We start from the raw sequence: 20886 nt of genomic DNA on the forward strand, positions 1-20886 counted from the left end.
CTTCCAGAGTGAAACGCCAGAGAGACATCAGAGATACAATTAAGTAGTCAGATGTGTATGTATATGTTTGTGTGTGTGTCCTGATTTTACATCATCTGGTTATTCAAGTGCACACATACACACACACACACACACACACACACACACACACACACACACACACACACACACACACACACACACACACACACACACACACACACACAGCCTATTAAACATAATAACAAAGCCAGACATGTCCTCCAGTCTTCCTGCAATGCGCGTGTTTCTGTCTCTCAGCATCAAGCCCAACGTGCTCTAAACATGGATACATGAACTGAAAATATCGGGATATTATGTAATGTCTGCAAACCTCAATTATTTTGTGAGCAGCTTGAAGCGTCTGAATACAAATGTGTTCTGGAAGTAGGTTTCTCCCAGAGACACCAGTGCCACCAGCTCTCCCAGCCTGGGGAGGCAGCTCATTTCTGAGGGTTTGCTAAGAAACTGGGAGATGTATCGATCAGCCAGTGGGAACCGCAGCCTGAATCCTCAGTGAACCTCCACCCCTGGGTCAGCCTTCTACGTTCTGGGAGGCTCGTTACCGAGGAGATGGGGGGAAGCATGTTCAGGAGAGGGAAACATTGTGCTTTGACTCCCCTCGGATTTCCCATCTGCCTGGACAAGAAGCAGTAGGCACCATCAACACACCAGTAAGGGTTCTTTGCTTAAATGTTGCCCACAAGCACCTTTCCAGCTTCTCCCATACATGGTGTCCCGTTAGCATGGAAACATACGAATCAGTTTGGTGTCTGTTTGACACTAATGCACAACAATGTTCTTTTAAACATTCAGTCTCTCGAGACTTCAAGCCGGAATTCAGAGAAAGCCACCCCCCCCCACCCCCCCATCACTGGCACACATCTACAGAGCAGCACTGTTGAGGCCCTGATTTGGGGCCAGTTTGGGGTTGAGGCTCTGGACCAGTGAGGGACTGGGGTCCTGTACTGGGGTCAGGCTGGGGCTCTGGGCCAGTGCGGGACTGGGGTCCTGTACTAGGGTCAAGCTGGGGCTCTGGGCTGTGCTGTAGCGTTGGGCAGTAGAAGAGGACAGGCTGGGGTAGGAGGCACACAAGTCCTTGAGTTTCTTCCATTCTTGCAGCCACAGGTCCCGGTGGTGGGGGGGCATGTTGTCTATCTGCCTTGCCCGGAGGTGATCAGAAGGGACGAGTGTTCCTCTGAGGGCATGAAGTGTGTACCTGGAAGAAGAAAAGAGATCCCATGAAAAACAGGGAATGCACATGCTGGAAAGCAGTTTCACCAGGAAACCAGTTCACAAACATCCAGATGAATTCAGTTTATATATATATAAAATTTATATCATCATGATTATCGTATGATTCAGCTGTCACAGTAAATATAGTGAACATAATGTATGAAATTACCTTGGCAATAGGGCCACAACAGTGGTCAAAATACAGACAAGGTAGAACATGGGGTCTGACATTTGCTCCTGCATGGTCCAGTAGGGGTCAGAGGGGGGGTTGCAGCTGACGCACATGGCACAGAACGCCAGCGTGACGACGAAGTAAACTACAACACTGCCCACCATAATCACCCAGTGTACCACCGTCTGATACCAGCCAAAAACAAACATGAAATCGTCAAGACCACTGGTGCCTCATTACCAAAAATCAGCAGATAGGAAATGTCTGGCATGGCTGACAATACTAGTAAAGCAGTGGCTTTGAGCCCAAGTCAGCACCCCCTACTGGTGGTTCCAAGTCACATTCCTCTTCTGCTACAATGCCATTTCAGTTAAGGCTATTCCACTGCCCCTGTTGCAGTACTATCTCTGTTCCATCACATTTAATTAAACCCATCAGCCAGATTAGATCAAGGGTCTGCCTCTCCTGTCCCGACTCTAGCACAGTTTGGTGGTTTCCCTACTCATCACACCTGCTAAACCTGGCAGTGAGCTGATGGGTTGACGCAGGTGTTCTTAAGTAGAGAAAATCACCACACTGTGTAGGACTCCAGGCCTTCAGGACCAGAGATTCACACCCTAGAATTAGATGTAAGTGAGCCAGAGAGTTGTGAAAGTTCAAAACAGTGGCAGCCTGAAAAGTTTGAGAAGCACAGCTTAATCAATATGGCAGGTTCAGTGAAGGAAAAAGGGACTTATTTGTGTCTTCATTCCACACTTACTATAACTAAAGTCGATCTTTCTTCAAACAAGAACTACTCACCCAGCTCTTGATCTCGATAGCCAGATGAAAGATTATGGTGAACAGAGATGCTGTGTTCATGGGAGTTCCCAAAGTGAAGATGTCAATGTCAGAACCTTTGTATGTCTGGAAAACGTACAAGAGAGAACCAGGGAACAAACTATCAGGGAAAGCAAGAATGTAAATATGAAGAATGGGAAAGAATTTATTTAATGTTCTTACCCAGTAAGGGACAAAGAAGCAAACCAGACTCTGATAAAATGCATCTGCAATCGCAATCCAAAACGTTGAACGTCGGTACCCCTGAAAACAAAACAAACAGCTCAGGAATGGTCACATAGCACAAACACCTCAGAAACCGTCACCGTCATTATTCTGTTAACACAATCTCAACAAGTCATGCCACAAATCATATACTTGGCAGACAACAATGGCACCAGCGTACATTATTCAGCGTAGTGCAGTCCCATTGGAAAGTTCCAACAGGGAAACTACACTTAGCTACATGTTAAGGTAACAGGAAGGTTTCATCCACGTCCTGCAGCTCAGAGCCCAGAGTGGGGCGGTAATGGAGGCATGACCGCGCAGACACTCACCCCTTCATGCTGACCCCTCCTGTAGAGCTCGGGGAGCTGAAGGAGCACAGCTGCAGACACCTCCCGGTCCATAATACCAAACATTATGGGTGGTGCGGAGGTGAAAAATAGGTTGAAGAAGATCATGAACCAGTAGTCGATCATGGCCGTGCCGGAGAAACCACAGAAGAACTGGTACCAGAACAGGAGGTTGACATAGGCCTGGTGGGAGAAGAACGAGTCAGACTGGTGGAATGGGTACCAGGTGAGGCTTACGCAACTCTGACTGTGACCATCACGGACATACTGCAAGTTCTGACAATATCGCTATCATATCATTAACGCAGCAACCATTCAAATTGAATAAATAACAAATAACATAAATAGTGAATATTATATGAATGATGGACTATGAATAGTGTCCTGCAAGCACATTGCTGTTACTGAGATAGTTACCACATTCTTGTAGAAGAAATAGATGATCATGTTTGCCAGTCGATTGTAACACCAGTGACCATGAACCAGGAGGAGCTTCTTTAGGTGTTTGAATCGAGATATTGCAAAGTCGCTGGCCATAACGGCCTTATGTCACACACACACACACACACACACACACACACACACACACACACACACACACACACACACACACAGCAATATTATTTCATATCATTCCACAATGGATGAATGAATTGTTCTATACATTGTGAGTCATTTGATCTGGTTAATGCATCATTAGAAATCCCATACAGCGAAAAGTTGTAAACACACACACACACACACACACACACATACACACACACACCTGCATCCCTTCCTGCCCAGAAATGCCCACTCCGACATCTGCTGCTTGGATCATGTTCACATCATTGGCACCGTCACCTGGACATGGAGAACATAGGCGCTCTCAGTATTTAGACTGAAGTTAACAGTTCCACACCCCCACACCTACACATGCCGACACAGAACTGTCAGTATGTGAGCACACACGACTCGGTTCACTGTGACCCTAAAAGGGGATGAATGTCAGATGCCCCTTGTGCGTTACCTATGGCAAGGGTCATGACCCCCAGCTTGCTGCGTAGGAGTGTGACGACCCTGCTCTTCTGCAGGGGTGTTGTTCTGCAGCACAGAATGGCTCTGCAGTGCGTGCACAGCTGCACAAACCCCTCCTGGAGGTCACTGTCCAGGAGCAGGCCCAGGGTGCGTCCGTCAATCACCAGCCCCACGCTGACCTTGGCCTCCTGGGTATCATACAGCGGCAGCTGTGCCAGGGTTCCACTCAGCATGTTCTTGCAAACCTCCTGAGAGACACAGACAGGTTTACAGACAGGTTTACCGACAAGTTTACTGACAGGTTTACGTTACAGCTGTTGTCTCATAATGACAGCAGGACACTTAGTTTGGAAAAGTGTTTGGAATCATATCTGTATTAAAAATGGTCGTCTGTAACCTCTAGTATGATAAGAATGCAGATAATAAATGCTATAATATACTTTATTACTATATAATACATATTTTAAATAATTTACAATGCATGTATTAGGCATAGTATTTAATATATTTTGGATAAAATATTAAACATTTTATGATAATGTATATATTTAAATATATGTGAATAGGATTCTTGAGAAACCTCAGGTAATATTTTTAAAATCTTTTGTGTGTTTATAGTTATTGGCCACTAATCAACCATCGTTTGTCTTTTGGTTCTAAAGGTGGCATCTCGCTACCCGAGGCCAGAGGAGTCGTCTAGGCAGGGCCTGGGCGGTCGCGGGGCATGTCTAAACTGCCCGCTGCCTCCTGCCCTCCTTAGCGCTGGAGAAAACTGGATTACAGTGAATTCCCCGACATCCGTGAACAGACTCACGCCCGGCACTGCCAGGCCTGGAGACAGAGGCTCACGTGACAGAGAAGCAGCACGTGTGTCAAATCTCTGTGTCGGACTAGCAAAGGGGAGGGAGTGAGCACACGCCGATGATCAGTGCTGACATGCGCCTGCTCCGTTTCAGCTAAAGATGACCCTGCTCTGCGCTCGCGACTTCAGCCAAGGACTCTCCGCTGGAGCTGCGGACCCCGACCGGCAGCACGTGCCTAACGCGATTTCACTATCTGACTAACGCGTTATTTTTGAGCGGCCTGACCCTGAGCCTAGGGTCAGTCAAAGGCATGGAGGAGTTGTGGGAAGGAGAGTTGGATTTGCACCGTGTTTTCCGTGTTGAAGGTAAACACCAGGTCTTGCTGGTCCAGAAGTTTGCAGGAGTAGGCAATGTTGACAGCTGTCTCTAGTTTGTCTCCGGTCAGCACACACACTTGGATGCCTGCTTCCCTCAGGGCCTGGATAGTTTCTGGAACATTCTCTTGAAGGCGGTCCTCTATACCAGTGGCCCCTATAGGTACATGTATTTCACATGTCTATCATTCAGAAACAGTCATGTCTAACTTCATACTTTACGAGGTGTTAGGCGTTTTGGTTGGTTTACCGAGCAACGTTAGGTTAGTCTCCATGTCTGCTGCCGTCTTCCTCACCAGCTCGTCCTTCCTGTCTATTGCTGCCATGGCTCCCTGTCTCAACACTAACCAGTCGTAATAGTTCTTCTCACTCACAACCTTAAAGAATAAAGGAGAGAGTGACAGAGGTGGAGAAAGAGAGAGAGAGAAATGGGTGAGAGAGGGTGGAAGAAAGAATGAGCCACAAAAAACAAAGGTAGAGAGAAAGAACGTCTCACTCAAACATCCTGAAAGTCTCAGCATAACATGAATAAAAACGGAGACAACGAACTCCTGTACCTTTCTAGTAAAACACAAGGTCCGTAAGCCATCGTTAGCGTACATGTCGAGGTGCTTCTGGGTCTTATTAGCAATCACTCTGCTCTCACTCTTCATCTGTGATCTGTCTGGGTAAATGAAAACAAGTCAGCTGTGAAAAACGTGCTTGTGTGTGGCTTCCTTGTGCCCTCGCCGTATCAGACAGCTGCGAGAATCAGTTTCTACCTTCAAAGGAGTTCTGCAGTCTCTCCATGATGCCTGAGTCAGCGCCCTTGGTGTACAGGATAATCTCTTTGGTGTGAGGATGACGCACAATTATGGACATCCTGCTGCGCACCGAGTCAAAGGTCAAGACATCCAGCACCTCGTAGGTCAGCGTGGTGCCGCTGGGCAGGCGGACACTCACGTGGGAGGGGGTGCGTTCCAGCAGGGTGAAGCCGTAAGCTTTGGCTGCATGCACCAGAGCCGCCTCGTCTGGGCTCTGGGCCTCGTAGTGCACTTCCTTCGGCCCTGCCAAACTACTTGCTGTCCATGTCTGCCTCCTTCTAGTGTGGCCCTTGCAGGGAGTACCCTGGACCTCATCTTCGCTGACCACAGAGCTGGAGGACGTGGGAATGTCATAGAGGGTGCTCTGGACTGGATCCTCGGAGAGGGAGTGCCTCCTGCAGCTGACACTCTTTAAGCAGGAACTGAGTTGCCGTAGACAAGGGAACTGAGCAAAAAGGCCCTCCATACACTCCGGGAGCAGACCCCTGGAGCGCGAGGAGTTATGAGGTCCTCTGACCTAAACGTTAAAGTCACATTTAGATAATGACATTGATAGAGAATGGGATGATTCTTAAGTCTGGCTTCACTGATATTGCTTAAAGTAACATATTTTATTTTCATAGTGCATTTAAGATGAGAATCCATTAATAATTACCTGAAAACCTTTTTTTAAAACCTATTAAATGTTTAAGTTAGTGTTGCTGAAATATGAGGGTGTGTACAGTGGTAATCTGTTCTCTTCCCACCCCACAGTGAGACACAGTAACTCTCCAGTTCTGATGGACCCTGGATTACGCAGTCATGCCCTGCTGCTAATTTAATTCATTAGGGGAGGCCCAAATTACGCTTGGAATGGCTCACATTACAGGTCTGAGGCCAAAAGGAATTTGCAGTCTGCACAAAGTGCTTTGGTTCAGGGCCCCAGGAGCAATTTAGGAAATTAGCTTTGACCAGCTACGAGAGCAACTCAACTTCATATGGACCTCCTTTTAGGGATGTACCATTTAAGAGTCAGCGAGGAGGTGATGTAGGCGAGGCTACTGGGTTAAGAAGAGACAGTTCTCATTTTGTAGAGCCAGTGGTCTCCCGGAGCTCTTGCACTAATGTTAAATAACCTGATGATTGCCTGTGCTACTGAGGTGTTCATTAAACACACAGCAGTAACATTAAGAATGCCATGGAGCGTCTGGGATTTAGACCCAAGTGCCTCATGTGCGGGAGGGGCCACTGGCATCTTCTGCTGTTTGTGTTATTATTTTTGGCATAATGTGCTGTTTTGGGTTTTTTTGCACCATGACTCAGCTTGCCAGGACATAGCCCCGCCCCCTCGGAGTGGCAGCATAACTCCACCCATCACTGTAGAAGTGAGGTCAGCTTGACTTCATGCTCTTACCCTCTGTCTCTGGGCTGTTTCCGTTGAAACCACCACCGTGTTGCAGATGGCCAAGGCCAGGAAGAACTCCAGGTGGGTGGCACCCTGGAGACCCCAGTGGCCAGCCACCCCCCTCCGCTCCACTTCCTTGACCGACCAGAGCAGGTTCTGGTCTGGGATGACCTCCCTTTCCTGTTCATGCAAACAACAGCCAACGGTCAGACATGGCATTCAGTCATGGCGTTCAGTCATGGCCAAAACGCGATAACACCATGTCATTCTCTCCCCCCGGGGTGAAGGTATTGCACGACAGAGACACAGAGAGTTGCAGAGGGACGGGATGGGGTAAGCTGTGGGAGCGAAACAGGCTGTGAGATAGCAGTAGGCCATGTTTAATGCACCACAGCATGCCCGTATGTCGGCGAGCAGACACGGAGGGTTTCCACGCCAGCTCCACGCCGTTCTGCACTCACAGCAAGCTGGCTGGCCATCTGCAGGCCCGGCTGCCAGAGAGCGTGCTCTGGCCCAGCTCACGTCTCCTCCGTGCACTCGCAGGGAAAAGGCTCCATCATGCTACCTTAGCCCACGCAATCCCCATCTCAGCACACCTTCCAATGAGGTCCGGAAACACCGCCACTTACTACAAATCCTCACTACTGGGGCCTGTCACTAAATCTGGGGAAAGAAAGATTGCTTTATCGATTTAGTAGCCAGAAATGAGTCACTGGGGAAGGATATGACCACCAAATAGACACCAAAGTGTTACTGTTTTTACTCATCATTCTAAAAATATTTAGTGGGGCATGGAGACATTTTGTGTTTGTTTGAAATGAAAACAAACACAACGTACTTTTTTATCAATAAATAAAATACCAAACATGCATTAATCTTGTGATCTGGATACATTTTGAGATACGATACAATACGATACGATGATAGAGATTAGCTGTTAATGCTACTAGACATGTTTAACAAACAAACAAATAAATAAATAAGAATATTTACAAAAAAGAAACAGAAAAGCTAAACCGGAAGTATTGAAATAAGCATGCAAGTATTAGACAGAGCATGCTATATCATCCTAGGCAATAAGAGTGACAACACAGCGGAAATAATCTTTTAGTGAATGTTGAAGTGTTGAAGTAATTTACGTCAGGACAGTCTTGCTCCCTTTACAACTACCCCATCTCTCATCATGCTTGATGTATGGATGACAGTGCCCCTCTCTCCTCTGGGCATTTGCCAGGATATCTACACCATATGAATATAGTGCATACAGTGCATACAGTGCACACAGTGTATATGGTGCATACAGTGCATGCAGTACATATGGTGCATATGGTACATTTGGTGCATATGGTGCATACGGGGCATTTGCTGCATACAGTACATATGGTGCATACTGTGCATATGGTGCATATGGTGTAACGGTGCATATGGTGCATACGTTGCATATGGTGTATACAGTGCATATGGTGCATACGGTACTTATGGTGCATATGGTGCATTTGCTGCATACATTAATATGGTGCATACGGTGCATATGGTGCATATGGTGCTTATGGTGCATACGGTACGTATGGTGCATGTGGTGCATATGGTGCATTTAGTGCATACAGTACATATGGTGCATAGAGTGCATTTGGTCCATATGGTGCATACAATATATAAATAATTGCAATATGCAATCTTGCCCATCTCATGCAGCCATAAATTGGATAAGCAAGGAAACAGACTGTTGCCAGATCAGTGCTGTGATGCAACCCCAGCACAAGGGCTATAGCATCTCACCAGGGGGCTGCTGAAGGCGAGACTGGGGATTCCTGCTGTGGAGTCCCTGTGGCGGTGTCTGTCCATGGGCAGGGCGCTGGAGCGCACATGGCCCCCCACTTCCAGGTCGTGGGCCTCCTCCAGAGAGAACAGTGGTGGCCGTGTGTTCTGCTGGTAAAGTACATGCTCCTCCACGTCTGCGTCTCCAGCTAGGATGGCCAGCCGCACAGCTGTGAAGCCCGGGGGAGAGTGCTGTTATTGGAGCCAGCGAGCATGGTACACAGTGATATGCATGCCACACCGAAGTGGGAGGCACGGGAGAATATTATCTCTCCCCACTGTGGTGTCCTGATGGGACCAGAGCTGTCCGACCCACTTCCCGGACTCACCATTCTCCGTGTGCGGGTACTCCGTGCCCATTATCGTGCAGCGGCGAAACACCATCTTGTTCTCGGTCAATGTTCCTGTCTTGTCCGAGAAGACGTACTGGATCTGGCCCAGGTCCTCGGTGATGTTGAGGGCACGACACTGCATGCGCATGTCCTTCTCCTTGTCGTACAGGTCTATGTCCTGGGTGATGAAAAACACCTGGCCCATCTTCACCAGCTCGATGGACAAGTAGAGCGAAATGGGGATAATCACCTGGACAGGATGCAGGGGACATGTGAGAATGCGGAAACGCAGTCCTGACAGCTGATCGCCTTAAACATGAGGACATGTCTGCAGTTCTTTTGTCCATGCTCACTAGTCTTGTCACTGTCGGCATCGTACCTAGAGGGGTATTCATATCAGGATCCACATTTTTCCCTGGCAGATTCTTTACAGGTGTCCCACAAGGCTTACTGCTTGGCTCTGCTTCTTTCTCCATTTTTTCTTTTTTCTGTCCATTTTCTTGCCCACTGTCTAAGAGAGGTAATATCCTCACATGGCATCTTCTGCCACTGGCACACTGATGACACTCAACTCGTCCTCTCCTTCCCTCCCTCAGATACTAACGTCTCGAGCGGGATCTGGAGCGGGATCTCAGCATGCCTGGATGACATCTCGTCATAGATGGCAGTCCGTCAACGCTGAACCTGGAAAGACTGAGCTGTTCTTTTTACGGGTGTGCCTGCCCACACCATGAGCTAGTAATCTCTTTTAAGAATTTCCTGATCTTGCCATCCGAGAATACACAGAACCTGGGTGAGGACGCGCAATTGCTTGTCCGGTCCCTTGTCATATCATGACTGGACCACTGCAACTCATTCTTGGCAGGTCTCCTTGTACATGTCACTAGGCCCCATGATGCATTAGCACAACTTGCATTCAGTCCACACGTTCTCACACATCATTCCACGTCTGCACTCCTGTAGTTGCCTGCATCAGATTTAAAACCCCAAAATGGACGACCCCTGTCCTGCCTGAAAACACTGGTTTCACACTGCAGTGTCTCTGCCTTCATGCTTTAAGTACCATTTGGCCACTCCCTTCTACCCTTCATGCCTCAGAACGCCTTTCTGCACCAGCTCCCAGGTGCTGGAATGGAACTGCACTGCTGGTCTTTACAGTGAAGCTCCTCACTGTCCGCAAAAGTAACCTGAAGACCGACCTCTTCAAAAAGGACTTTTTTGTGATTTATGTTATGTGGGTCAAATTACCCCTACAGATCCTGAGTGAGGCTCAACACCTGAACTGACAGCGCTGTGTTACAGGTACACCTAACATGACCTGTACCTGCAGTAGTATTATCATGGTCAGGAACCTGTAGACTCCTGCCACCACGGAAGGAGTTTCATTCCCATCACTGTCTGGGATAAAGTAGATTGGGACACTGGAGAAAGTCTTCAACCAAATAACATGACCTGAAAAAAGAGAGAGAGAGAGAGAGAGAGAGAGAGAGAGAGAGAGAGAGAGAGAGAGAGAGAGAATGAGAGTGAGTGAGTGAGTGATCTGTTTCCTTCTTAAGGGAGTGTGTGTAGTTATTCTAAGTATATATCTTGTCTTCTCTGAGTCAGACCTTACAGTACAAGACTTAATAACCTTTTCTGCAAGGTCATAAAAACACTTCCTCAGCCGTGGGACCATTTTTCATGCAGTAATACATTCACTGGCATCTTGATCCCATGTTTCTTTATATAAAGGTCAGCCACACCCTCTGCGTGTGTGTCAGCAGGACACCCCCCCCCCCCTCACTCACCCACGGCTCCGATGAGGCACATGCAGAAGAGAAGAAACACACAGCACAACACTTCCTTGTTCATCTTGCTCTCCACTCTGCTGCGTTTGTATCGCGGCCTGTTGTTGTTCAGCATGGACTTTGTATCATGACCTGCAATCAAAAAGTTGTCATTGAAAAGAAAGAAAAAATAGAAAACTGGCAAAGACCACACACACACACACACACACACACACACACACACACAACACACTATAATGCACCTAATCTTACAGTTTGTTATATAATGGGACAGTTGCTGAAATCTTATTAGAAATAATTTTTAGTTGCAGTAGTGTACATGTGTATATAAAATACATGAATACATGTGCAATACTTTAATAAAGAAGTTGATTTTCATTGGTTGAGTATGACAAGCTTTTTGCATTGTCACTGAGAGAGTGAGTGATCTGTTTCCTTCTTAAGGGAGTGTGTGTAGTTATTCTAAGTATATATCCTGTCCTTCCCTATTTCTAATACCAGTGAAAGTATCCAGGAAGCAGAGGAGGAAGTGAGGTAGTGAGGCGCTCCGTGCACTGAAATAGCCGTACCTGCATACACGACTATTCCTGAGGCCGCCGCCGTGTTCCTGACAGTGCAGCCACGCAACAGCAGGCTCTCAATGCCAAAACCAATCTTTATTTGGTCTTTCTCCCTGTTATAATAGCACACACACACAGACACGCACACACACACACACACAGCTCAGTATCAGAGCACTTCTGGTACCATGCCAGTGCACTTAGGTTTGCAGGTCTCTCTCACTCTGTATGCACTTTCTTTATGGTTTCTTTCACTCAGCTTCTATCATTTTTTTAGGAAACATAAACTTCACATCCTGACACCATTGTAGCACCAGGAGGATTCTTTGTGTTTCAGGAGGGAGGGGAGGGGGGGGGTGTGTACACTCCTATAAATAGACCCCGGTGTTGCAGCTGACTGGGGCATGCCGTGTTAAAGCGCTGACCCTTTTACCGAGCAGACCTGTGGAAGTCCTGCTGTGTACACTGTGATGGGGTCCAATATGTGCTCACAACCCACTTCTTAGCAACAGCTAAAGTTAGAAACATTTAAGCCACGAGCAGACCAGAATATCTCTAAGAAAGGTGACAGCACCACAAACGCCACCAGAGCTAAAACTCCAGGTGCCTGGCAGACCACTACCATGCATTCCTTGGAGACCGAACACCCCTGCAGGGACTCGGATCCCAGAGTGTGATGAAACAGGTCTAGTGCATCACCGGGTCACAGTTTCACTTCTGACATCCGTAAGAAGCACTGTGAGAGGAAGGCACCCGGTATCATCATGGAAGCAACACACCCCAGCCAAGCCCTCTTCACTATGCTGCCATCTGGCAAACGGAACCAGAGCGTGCAGTCCAGTACAGGAGCGTGCGGTCCAGTACCAGTGTGCGGTCTAGTACAGGAGCGTGCGGTCCAGTACTAGCGTGCGGTCCAATACAGGAGCGTGCGGTCCAGTACAGGAGCGTGCGGTCCAGTGCAGGAACGTGCGGTCCAATACCAGGGTGCGGTCCAGTACAGGAGCATGCGGTCCAGTACAGGAGCATGTGGTCCAGTACCAGCATGCAGTCCAGTACAGGAGCATGTGGTCCAGTACCAGTGTGCAGTCCAGTACAGGAGCGTGCGGTCCAGTACAGGAGCATGTGGTCCAGTACCAGCGTGCGGTCCAGTACCAGCTGCCTAAAGGAAACGTTTCTCATCCCACCTCCCTCACAGACATCCGTCCCCCAGCCGCTGCACTGTAACTCTCACTACCTTCACATTCCCAATACTGGATTTCTCTCTTTATTCATTTTCATATTTTGCATTTTAACATGCCATTTACACTGTTCATCATGGATCCTTTAAGGTCATTGAAGGTCTCAGCATTGTGTTCAGTATTTGCAGTTGAACATGTCTCAGTGTTATTTGTGTTAGGTTTGTTCTGTTCTGAGCTCTTGTAAGCTCACCTGGTACAGCAAGGATAGTGTTAGTGTCACCAAAACTTTGGGTAGGATTCCCAAGAGAACACATAAACTGTCATAGTGATAAATATGTAAGTTGTTAGTTGATTATTTTGTGATTATTTTATTTTGATTTAAATTGATCAAATTTCTTGTCGGTTCCTTTTGTGCTGGTCCTCATGGTTATTGTTATTGTCAGTTATTCACCTCCAGCATAAAGAAAGCACAAAGGTCAGAGTCAGAGTGTATCTCAGAGTCAGGGTGTATCTCAGAATCAGAGTGAGGGTGTATCTCAGAGTCAGAGTGAGGGTGTATCTCAGAGTCAGAGTCAGGGGGTATCTCAGAGTCAGAGTCAGCTGGTATCTCAGAGTCAGAGTGTATCTCAGATAGTTCACACACAGTGGAGCTAAATCTTTTGTCCTAGCCTCTTTCACACCCTGGAGTTCCTGGACATCTCTGAACCTCCCTGGACGTGTTCTAGTGGCTTGTGCGCCAGGATTTTAAGCACTGGTAACATGTTCCTTTGTCAGGGAACAGAGAGGTGTAGTTGGGAAAACACAGACTGGTCATTTCTCGTTCATTGGTATGGATCAGGCAAATTGAGAGAGGAAGTAGAAGGTCAATGTAGTTGATCATGCGTGAAATTGAGCAGAGAGGGTTCTGGGATACTCACAAAAATCCTTTAAAATGGTTGAGGTTGTTGTTGGGCTTCTCACAAATGACAGTGGCATTGAAGCTCAGAGGATCAAATGGAGATTTCTGGAAAACACAATCATCACATTTGGTTTCACATACATAGTTTTATATTAAGATTCAGATATTTGACTACAGACCAGGAGACTTTCAGATCACTCTGTAATATCTTGCAGCATAAAACAATACGAGAGAAAGAGATTCAAGCAGAGAGAGAGAGAGAGAGAGAAAGAGATTCAAGCAGAGAGAGAGAGAGAAAGAGAGAGAGAGAGAGAAAGAGATTCAAGCAGAGAGAGAGAGAGAAAGAGAGAGAGAGAGAGAGAGAGAGAGAGAGAGAGAGAGAGAGAGAGAGAGAGAGAGAGAGAGAGAGAGCATGACGGTACCGATTTCTCTCAAAGCCATGTCACCTAACCAGTAACACTTGTATGTTCAAAGGCCAGTAACTTCACAGGCAGTGTTTGGTGTGTTATTGATATGGGCTGTATGCATGGTATGTAAACCAGCAGCAGTGTGTCACAGTTACGCTGCTCCTCAGGTCCTGGTCTGTCCAGGGGCCATGTGTGTGTTGGCATTAACAGGCAGCGATATGCCAGCATCTCACAGAGCAACTCTGCCTTCTCATGCCATGGACAAGAAACTGTCCTGAATCCTATAAACATGGCATTCTCATTGCTAACGGCTAGACACTGGGACATAACCAGGATATAAGCAAACATTAAACATCCAAAGTAAAAATATATAGTCCAAATGTTCTAAGTTGTTTTAGTGAGCAATGCCAACCACTGGTTACACTAACAGTAGTAAAACATTGCACAATGTTATAAATCTCAATATCTGACATGAGTCATGTTTTAATGTTAATCCTACTTCAATGCTACAATTAGGCTAAACATACGTATGAATACCGAAGATTAAAAACACAATTACTTTAAAGTAATTAAACCAGATATTTTACAAATCTATTCTGTTGGAAATATGTCATGTTCCATTTCATTAAGCCATTTCAGCCTAAAATGTGAACTCAGCATTAGCTATAGAAATAAAAGTACATTAGAGTAAAATTAACTATGTGACTGGTTTGGACCAAATCCTTCTATGGACCTCCTCTGCTGAAAAGACTAAAAGGAGCTGGCGTCCCTGTGGGGGTCTAACACTCACCACGGCACAGAAGCTGGACACAACCCTCCTCTGCTTGAGGTTGGTCTCGCCGTCCAGATTGGCTGTCTCCATGTGGCACACTCCGTTAGGGTCGGACGCGTGCAGGAGCAGGATGTCGGCAGGGATGATGTCATTGGCCAGCACTTGCACAAAATCCCCCACCTGGATATCCTTCCATCTCCGCTCCACAAATCCATGCTGGCTCCTGGGGTGAGACAGACAGGCACTCAGCGAGCCAACTGGAGTCCCGCACTGCACCAACCTGGCCTGGCGCGTCCTGGAGCTCTGCCGTTTGGAAGCACTCGGAAAGTCTGCGTAGGACAAATGATCATTAGGAGCCTTTGACTGAACCACATTTCGCCTTTGGTCTAATACTGTGTGATTTCATTCTGCTTTCTGCACTAATGAGAAGAAAAATCTTTGATTTACTTAATTATCTTGAGTTGTTTACACGTGCAGTTTATGCTGATGAATCTTTATTGCATAACACATTTGGAGCCAATCGTGGAACTCCTAGTATAAAAGGACTGCTGTTTTCTGGTGTCAAACTCAGCACAATTAGTGATCCAGATCTGAGCTGCTACATGCCAGGACATGAGCGCAGAGCCCAGGAGAGTTGACCTTCAACTACAAGGACCACGCACGGTGAGTGGCAGGCAGAGGCTGAGGAGAAACGGGGAAAGCATCGGTCACGTGGCCCAACATGCAGGACGGGACGGGGAACATTCTTCTGCTTGACACCGCTGTGCCTCATCATGCAAGCCACTCCTATAAGACAAAGACCTGCTAGGAAAATGGCTGTGTTATACTTAGCAGACCTGTCAGTGTACATTATGACTCCTCTCACAAGCCAACCCGCAGGCTATGTAAAAAAAAGTCTCCATGCTGACCTATTAGAGGAACTATTTAAAAACACAGACCAGTTCTCGACACAACCTGACTCATGAACTTAACTGGACAATTACCGTCATGGTAGGAATTTGTTTTTAGGTTACTCCAGTCTACTTAAGCTTAGCCAGATCTAAACAGAATCATGTCTTGTAGTATGAAAGATTGACATTTTTTTGATTGGTCACTCAAACCATAGCACATGCAGTTCTCTGTTTTCAGCTATTTCAATTTTTGAATAGACAGTGTAGACAGTTTATGTCAGGTGATGAAATGGCTGGCAAAACACAAATGACTAAAATACTCATTTTCAAATGAGCTGATTTGTGTGAATTTCAGACCAAGTTGCTTTTTTTTAGAAAAAAACATCTGTATTTGACAAGGCTGGCCACTGTGACCCCAGACCCTACTGAACTGCTGGGTGTGTTTTGGGAGCGCTGACATTACAGTTCATCTGTAGTTTTTTTGTTTTTTTTCGTGTTTCTTAACAGGATTTGAAGGCTTTTGTGACAGAACCAGCAGCGACTGGTTTTCAGAGCCAGTATTTGTGGTATTTTCAGAGTTGACATGAATGAACACCTGGATGTGTTTTGGTTTCAATCATCTATCAGGCCATCAGAAGTGATGAACACTTGAATGTGGCTCCTAAAACCTGCACGGACATTCCCCATGTAAGAGAGGAAAAGTGGCAGGTGTACTGCATCCAATAAAAAAATCAAAGTCAACTATTAGGAGAAATGTTGAATTTAATTACCATAATAATTAATTTCCTTAAGGTTATTTATTTGCATGGGTCCCTTAACCAAATTTAATTAGTTCAATTAAATGTCACTTAGCCTGGTGTTGGTGGAAAAGTAAACATAACGATAACAATAATTAAAAATGACTGCTGACCACAAAGCAACCCCTGCCTGGACCACACTGGCACCGCGCATTAATAACACCACGATGTTGTGCCACTATCAGAGCCTACACACCTCAGTTCAGCACACAGATAGCAGTCAACTGTTGGAAAGAATTGACAGTCTATATTTTAGTATCAGTGTTCTAACTGTGTGTGTGTGTGGCTACACAACCACACCTGTGATAATAGTTCCTTCCAAAATCAGATGAGTGTTTGCACTTTGTGATAAGCTAGTCATGTATTTCTGGCAGTCACCTATCTGAGTTTGTGCCTAAGTGTGGCCCCTGAGTCCCTGATCCTGGATGTCTCTGAGAGACACAGTGTCCCTGGTCCTGGATGAGAGACACAGTGTCCATGTCTGGTCGTTTGTGCACTCCACATCTACGCAAATCTCTCTCGCCTCCTCACCACTGAGCCAGGACCAGGGACCCTGTGTCTCTTAGAGACATCCAGGACCAGGGACCCTGTGTCTCTTAGAGACATCCAGGATCAGGGACCCTGTGTCTCTTAGAGACATCCAGGATCAGGGACTCACGGGCCACACTTAGGCACAAACTCAGATAGACAACTGCCAGAAATACACGACTATCTTATCACAAAGTGCAAACACTCATCTAATTTTAGAAGGAATTCTTACTGCAGTTGTGGTTGTGTATGTGAGCACACACACACCACTTAACTAAACTTAGCCAGTGACCTGATTAAGTTTTTTGCTTGTGCAAATGGAATAAAAAAATATGTAATTCTATCCTGTTATAATCCTGTTAGATTATGTTAAACTATCTGAACTGCATTGAAATGTAGACTAGTGTAGCACAGCATAATCAAGGGTGTCAGAATTCACTGAGAATTCACACGTCTGCCTGTCGTGTAACGTAGCACACATGCACAGAGCATGGCTCCTGCCGTGTGTCACTGCATTCCAGCAGGGTTAACAGATAACAGCTATGCTGAATATTTGAGTGAAATATATATTATTAACAAAAGAACAGGGTGGAGCTGCAGCCAGAGTGACAAGCGCACAATGCTCAGCCTTCATCATCATCATCATCATCATCATCATCATCATCACACTGATCTTTGCGAGAGCCTACTGTAGAGGACATCGAGGAAGAAGGGAGGGAGACTGCCAGGGAAAGGAAGCTGGAAGATAGTGTGACTAAATTTCAATCTATATAATTACAGTGTGTAATATCCGTGATGTAATATGGTGCGACCACAAGAAAGCTTGCTGTCATGTATTCTATCACAGGGCCAGACCTGGGGACCCTGTGTTTCTCAGAGACATCCAGGACCAGGGACCCTGTGTCTCTCAGAGGCATCCAGGACCAGGGACCCTGTGTTTCTCAGAGACATCCAGGACCAGGGACCCTGTGTCTCTCAGAGGCATCCAGGACCAGGGACCCTGTGTCTCTCAGAGACATCCAGGACCAGGGACCCTGTGTCTCTCAGAGGCATCCAGGACCAGGGACCCTGTGTCTCTCAGAGGCATCCAGGACCAGGGACCCTGTGTCTCTCAGAGGCATCCAGGACCAGGGACCCTGTGTCTCTCAGAGGCATCCAGGACCAGGGACCCTGTGTCTCTCAGAGGCATCCAGGACCAGGGACCCTGTGTCTCTCAGAGACATCCAGGACCAGGGACCCTGTGTCTCTCAGAGGCATCCAGGACCAGGGACCCTGTGCACTCTAATTCTGGATTTTGCTTGTTGTAACATGAGCCAAAATAGGCACACTAATAGCAGGACGAACCTACAGCACAGAATGGAGAGGAGAGGGGAGGAGAGGTGAGGTGAGATGGGGTGAAGTGAGGAGAGGAGAGTGGAGGGGAGTGGAGGGGAGGAGGCCGAGGCTGGCAGTGGGAGTCTCTCAGCTGGAAGTAGGACATGGTGAAATGTGTATGGTTCGATATCAGTGCTGAACTGTAGTGAGCAGAAGGGACGGGGAGTGGTGTGTGGAGTGTGTGTGGAGTGTGTTTGGAATGGTGTGTGGACGAGGCTCCATCTCCTGCGGCATGATGCTGGCGTGTAATGAGCCATGTGTCTTGTGAAACATATCCAGCTTAGCTGCCAGAGCAGAGGCTTGTTTTGCTTTCACCTCTGATTCAATGCGTGAACAGTGTACTGAATTATGGAGACAGATGCATTAAACAGAAATAAACATTTGGCTTCAATATCAAATTAGTAAAAAAGTATTATTGATAATGTTTTCTAGAAAACTCGTCGGATGGCTGTGAAATGAATGCAGTGGCCACTGCAGCTGTTACAGGGCCCACGGTCAGAGAGGAGAAGCGCATGCATATGTGATCTTCAAAACAACAACAACAACAACAACAACAACAACAACAACAACAACAACCATTTCTTCTACAAATGTGTGAACTTTTTTAAAAGTCCTCATAAACCTGTTTGGTGTTAGTTTGCAAAAATGAAAACTGCACTGAACCTGAAACAATTTGGGATCACAAAAAAAAAGAAAAGAAAAGTGATATTTGTAAAGCGTCCTTGAGTTTGAGAGAGGTGCTATATAAATGCAACTAATAATAATAATAATAATAATATTTGTATATTGTACATGTACAAAATTATTTGTACATATATTGTACCTGTACTAAAGTATTTGTACGTGTATTGTACCTGTACTAAAGTCTCAAACATGGCGTGAGTCTCTATGTTCCAATAGAGGCCATCAGTTCAAATCCAGTCAAGCCTTGTTTCTCTCTCATCACTGGGGGTTCATTTATTGATCTGTATAACTGAGTGGTAATAAATAAACATTTCTCTTGACAAATGTGTGAACGTTTTTAAAGTCCTCCCTGGGCATCATGTCAGACCAGGACAGCAGTGTCTGGCTCTGTCCTGTGTCCCAGCTGGTGTCCCCGCACTCACACTCCAGATACATGACATGGATGCCAGGCAGCCAGGATATTTCAAAGTAAAAACATCACAGGATATACCTGACAAACTTTTCTCTCTCTCTCTCTATTTATTCTGTGTTGAATTGTTCATTTTTTCAGCATCTATTCAGTCGTTCTAAAATAGATCTAAGCGCGGTTCTCTCTGCTTAGCCTCTGATCAGGGTTTTACCAAAATGCTCACAGCAGCTGCAAGACGTTGTTGTGCAGCTCTTCAAAAGAGGACAAATCTCCCACACAAATTTGATTTCTAGGTCAAAAATTCCCATGGGGTTTTGAAACACACAAAGTGACTGACACACACATGCACACACACACTCACACACACACACGCACACAAACACACACACACATACACACACACACACACACACACACACACACACACACGCACGCACACACACACACGTACCCACACAGGGTGAATGTAGGGGAGGAGAATGAGAGACAGAGAGGCATTAAGATATATTAAGTGGTTTCAAGAACCACTACACATACAGGTTATTAATAGCCTGTGTAAATTTGGCAACGAAGTGCCCCTTGCAGTGAAGACCCACTGATTCAAATTGCCCTCGGAAAGCAAACAGAGAGTGTGCCGTGCACCTCGGAACCTCTCCTACAGTAAACCAACATCGCTGCAGACGGAGATGAAAACCACCAGTGGTCACAACCAGCCGTGCTGGCCTGCAGGGGGCAGTGCTGCTTACCTGCTGTAGACCAGGCAGGGCGTGCCGTTGAGCTCCCGGTCACTCTGGTAGCGTCTGAAATCTTCCCAGGCATCCTTGATGGCGGTGAGGGTCAGGATGACGCAAATGGGAATCAGAGCTACTTGAGGCTGGAAGGCGTTCACCTCCGGGATGAAGTTGAGGGCGGCTATGCCCACAAAGTAGATGTTGGCCAGACGGCGGAACTGTTCGCAAAGGTTTATGGGAAGGAAAGACCACAGGGTGTACTTGTTGGTCTTGACAGCGTTCCCTGCGTAGCGGCGGTTGGGCTGGTTTCTGGGCCTCTGGTCCTCGTAGGGCAGGTTGGACACCACTGTCCTCGTGGGTTCATCAGCGCCATGGCAACGGGCGGTGGGGATGGGGGTGATCCAGGACATGACGTTTCAGAAGGATCCGTGCGTACCTGTGTGCGTCTGCCACGCCGTCATGACCAGTGTACATCTGACGCCGGCCCTGGAACTCAGGGCTTTATTTCACCTGCACCAAC

At 46.7% G+C, this 20886-nt stretch overlaps 1 protein-coding gene across 1 annotated transcript; it reads right to left on the bottom strand.

Moving 5' to 3' along the window:
• Positions 1-857: 857 nt before the first annotated feature.
• On the bottom strand, positions 858-20776 carry atp10b (ATPase phospholipid transporting 10B). Its single transcript, XM_027027841.2, has 21 exons — positions 20382-20776; positions 14972-15176; positions 13794-13879; positions 11708-11811; positions 11139-11270; positions 10676-10803; positions 9349-9601; positions 8981-9189; positions 7211-7381; positions 5776-6334; positions 5572-5678; positions 5265-5391; positions 4987-5171; positions 3830-4085; positions 3587-3663; positions 3238-3363; positions 2803-3003; positions 2429-2509; positions 2228-2332; positions 1424-1611; positions 858-1237 (listed from the first exon to the last, which is right to left on the bottom strand). The coding sequence occupies exons 1-21, from the start codon at positions 20774-20776 to the stop codon at positions 904-906; spliced, it is 4029 nt and encodes a 1342-aa protein (XP_026883642.2). The 3' UTR covers positions 858-903.
• Between the last annotated feature and the right edge of the window lie 110 nt (positions 20777-20886).

The sequence above is a fragment of the Electrophorus electricus genome, chromosome 2, assembly GCF_013358815.1.
Source record: "Electrophorus electricus isolate fEleEle1 chromosome 2, fEleEle1.pri, whole genome shotgun sequence".
In the NCBI taxonomy this organism is placed as follows: domain Eukaryota; kingdom Metazoa; phylum Chordata; class Actinopteri; order Gymnotiformes; family Gymnotidae; genus Electrophorus; species Electrophorus electricus.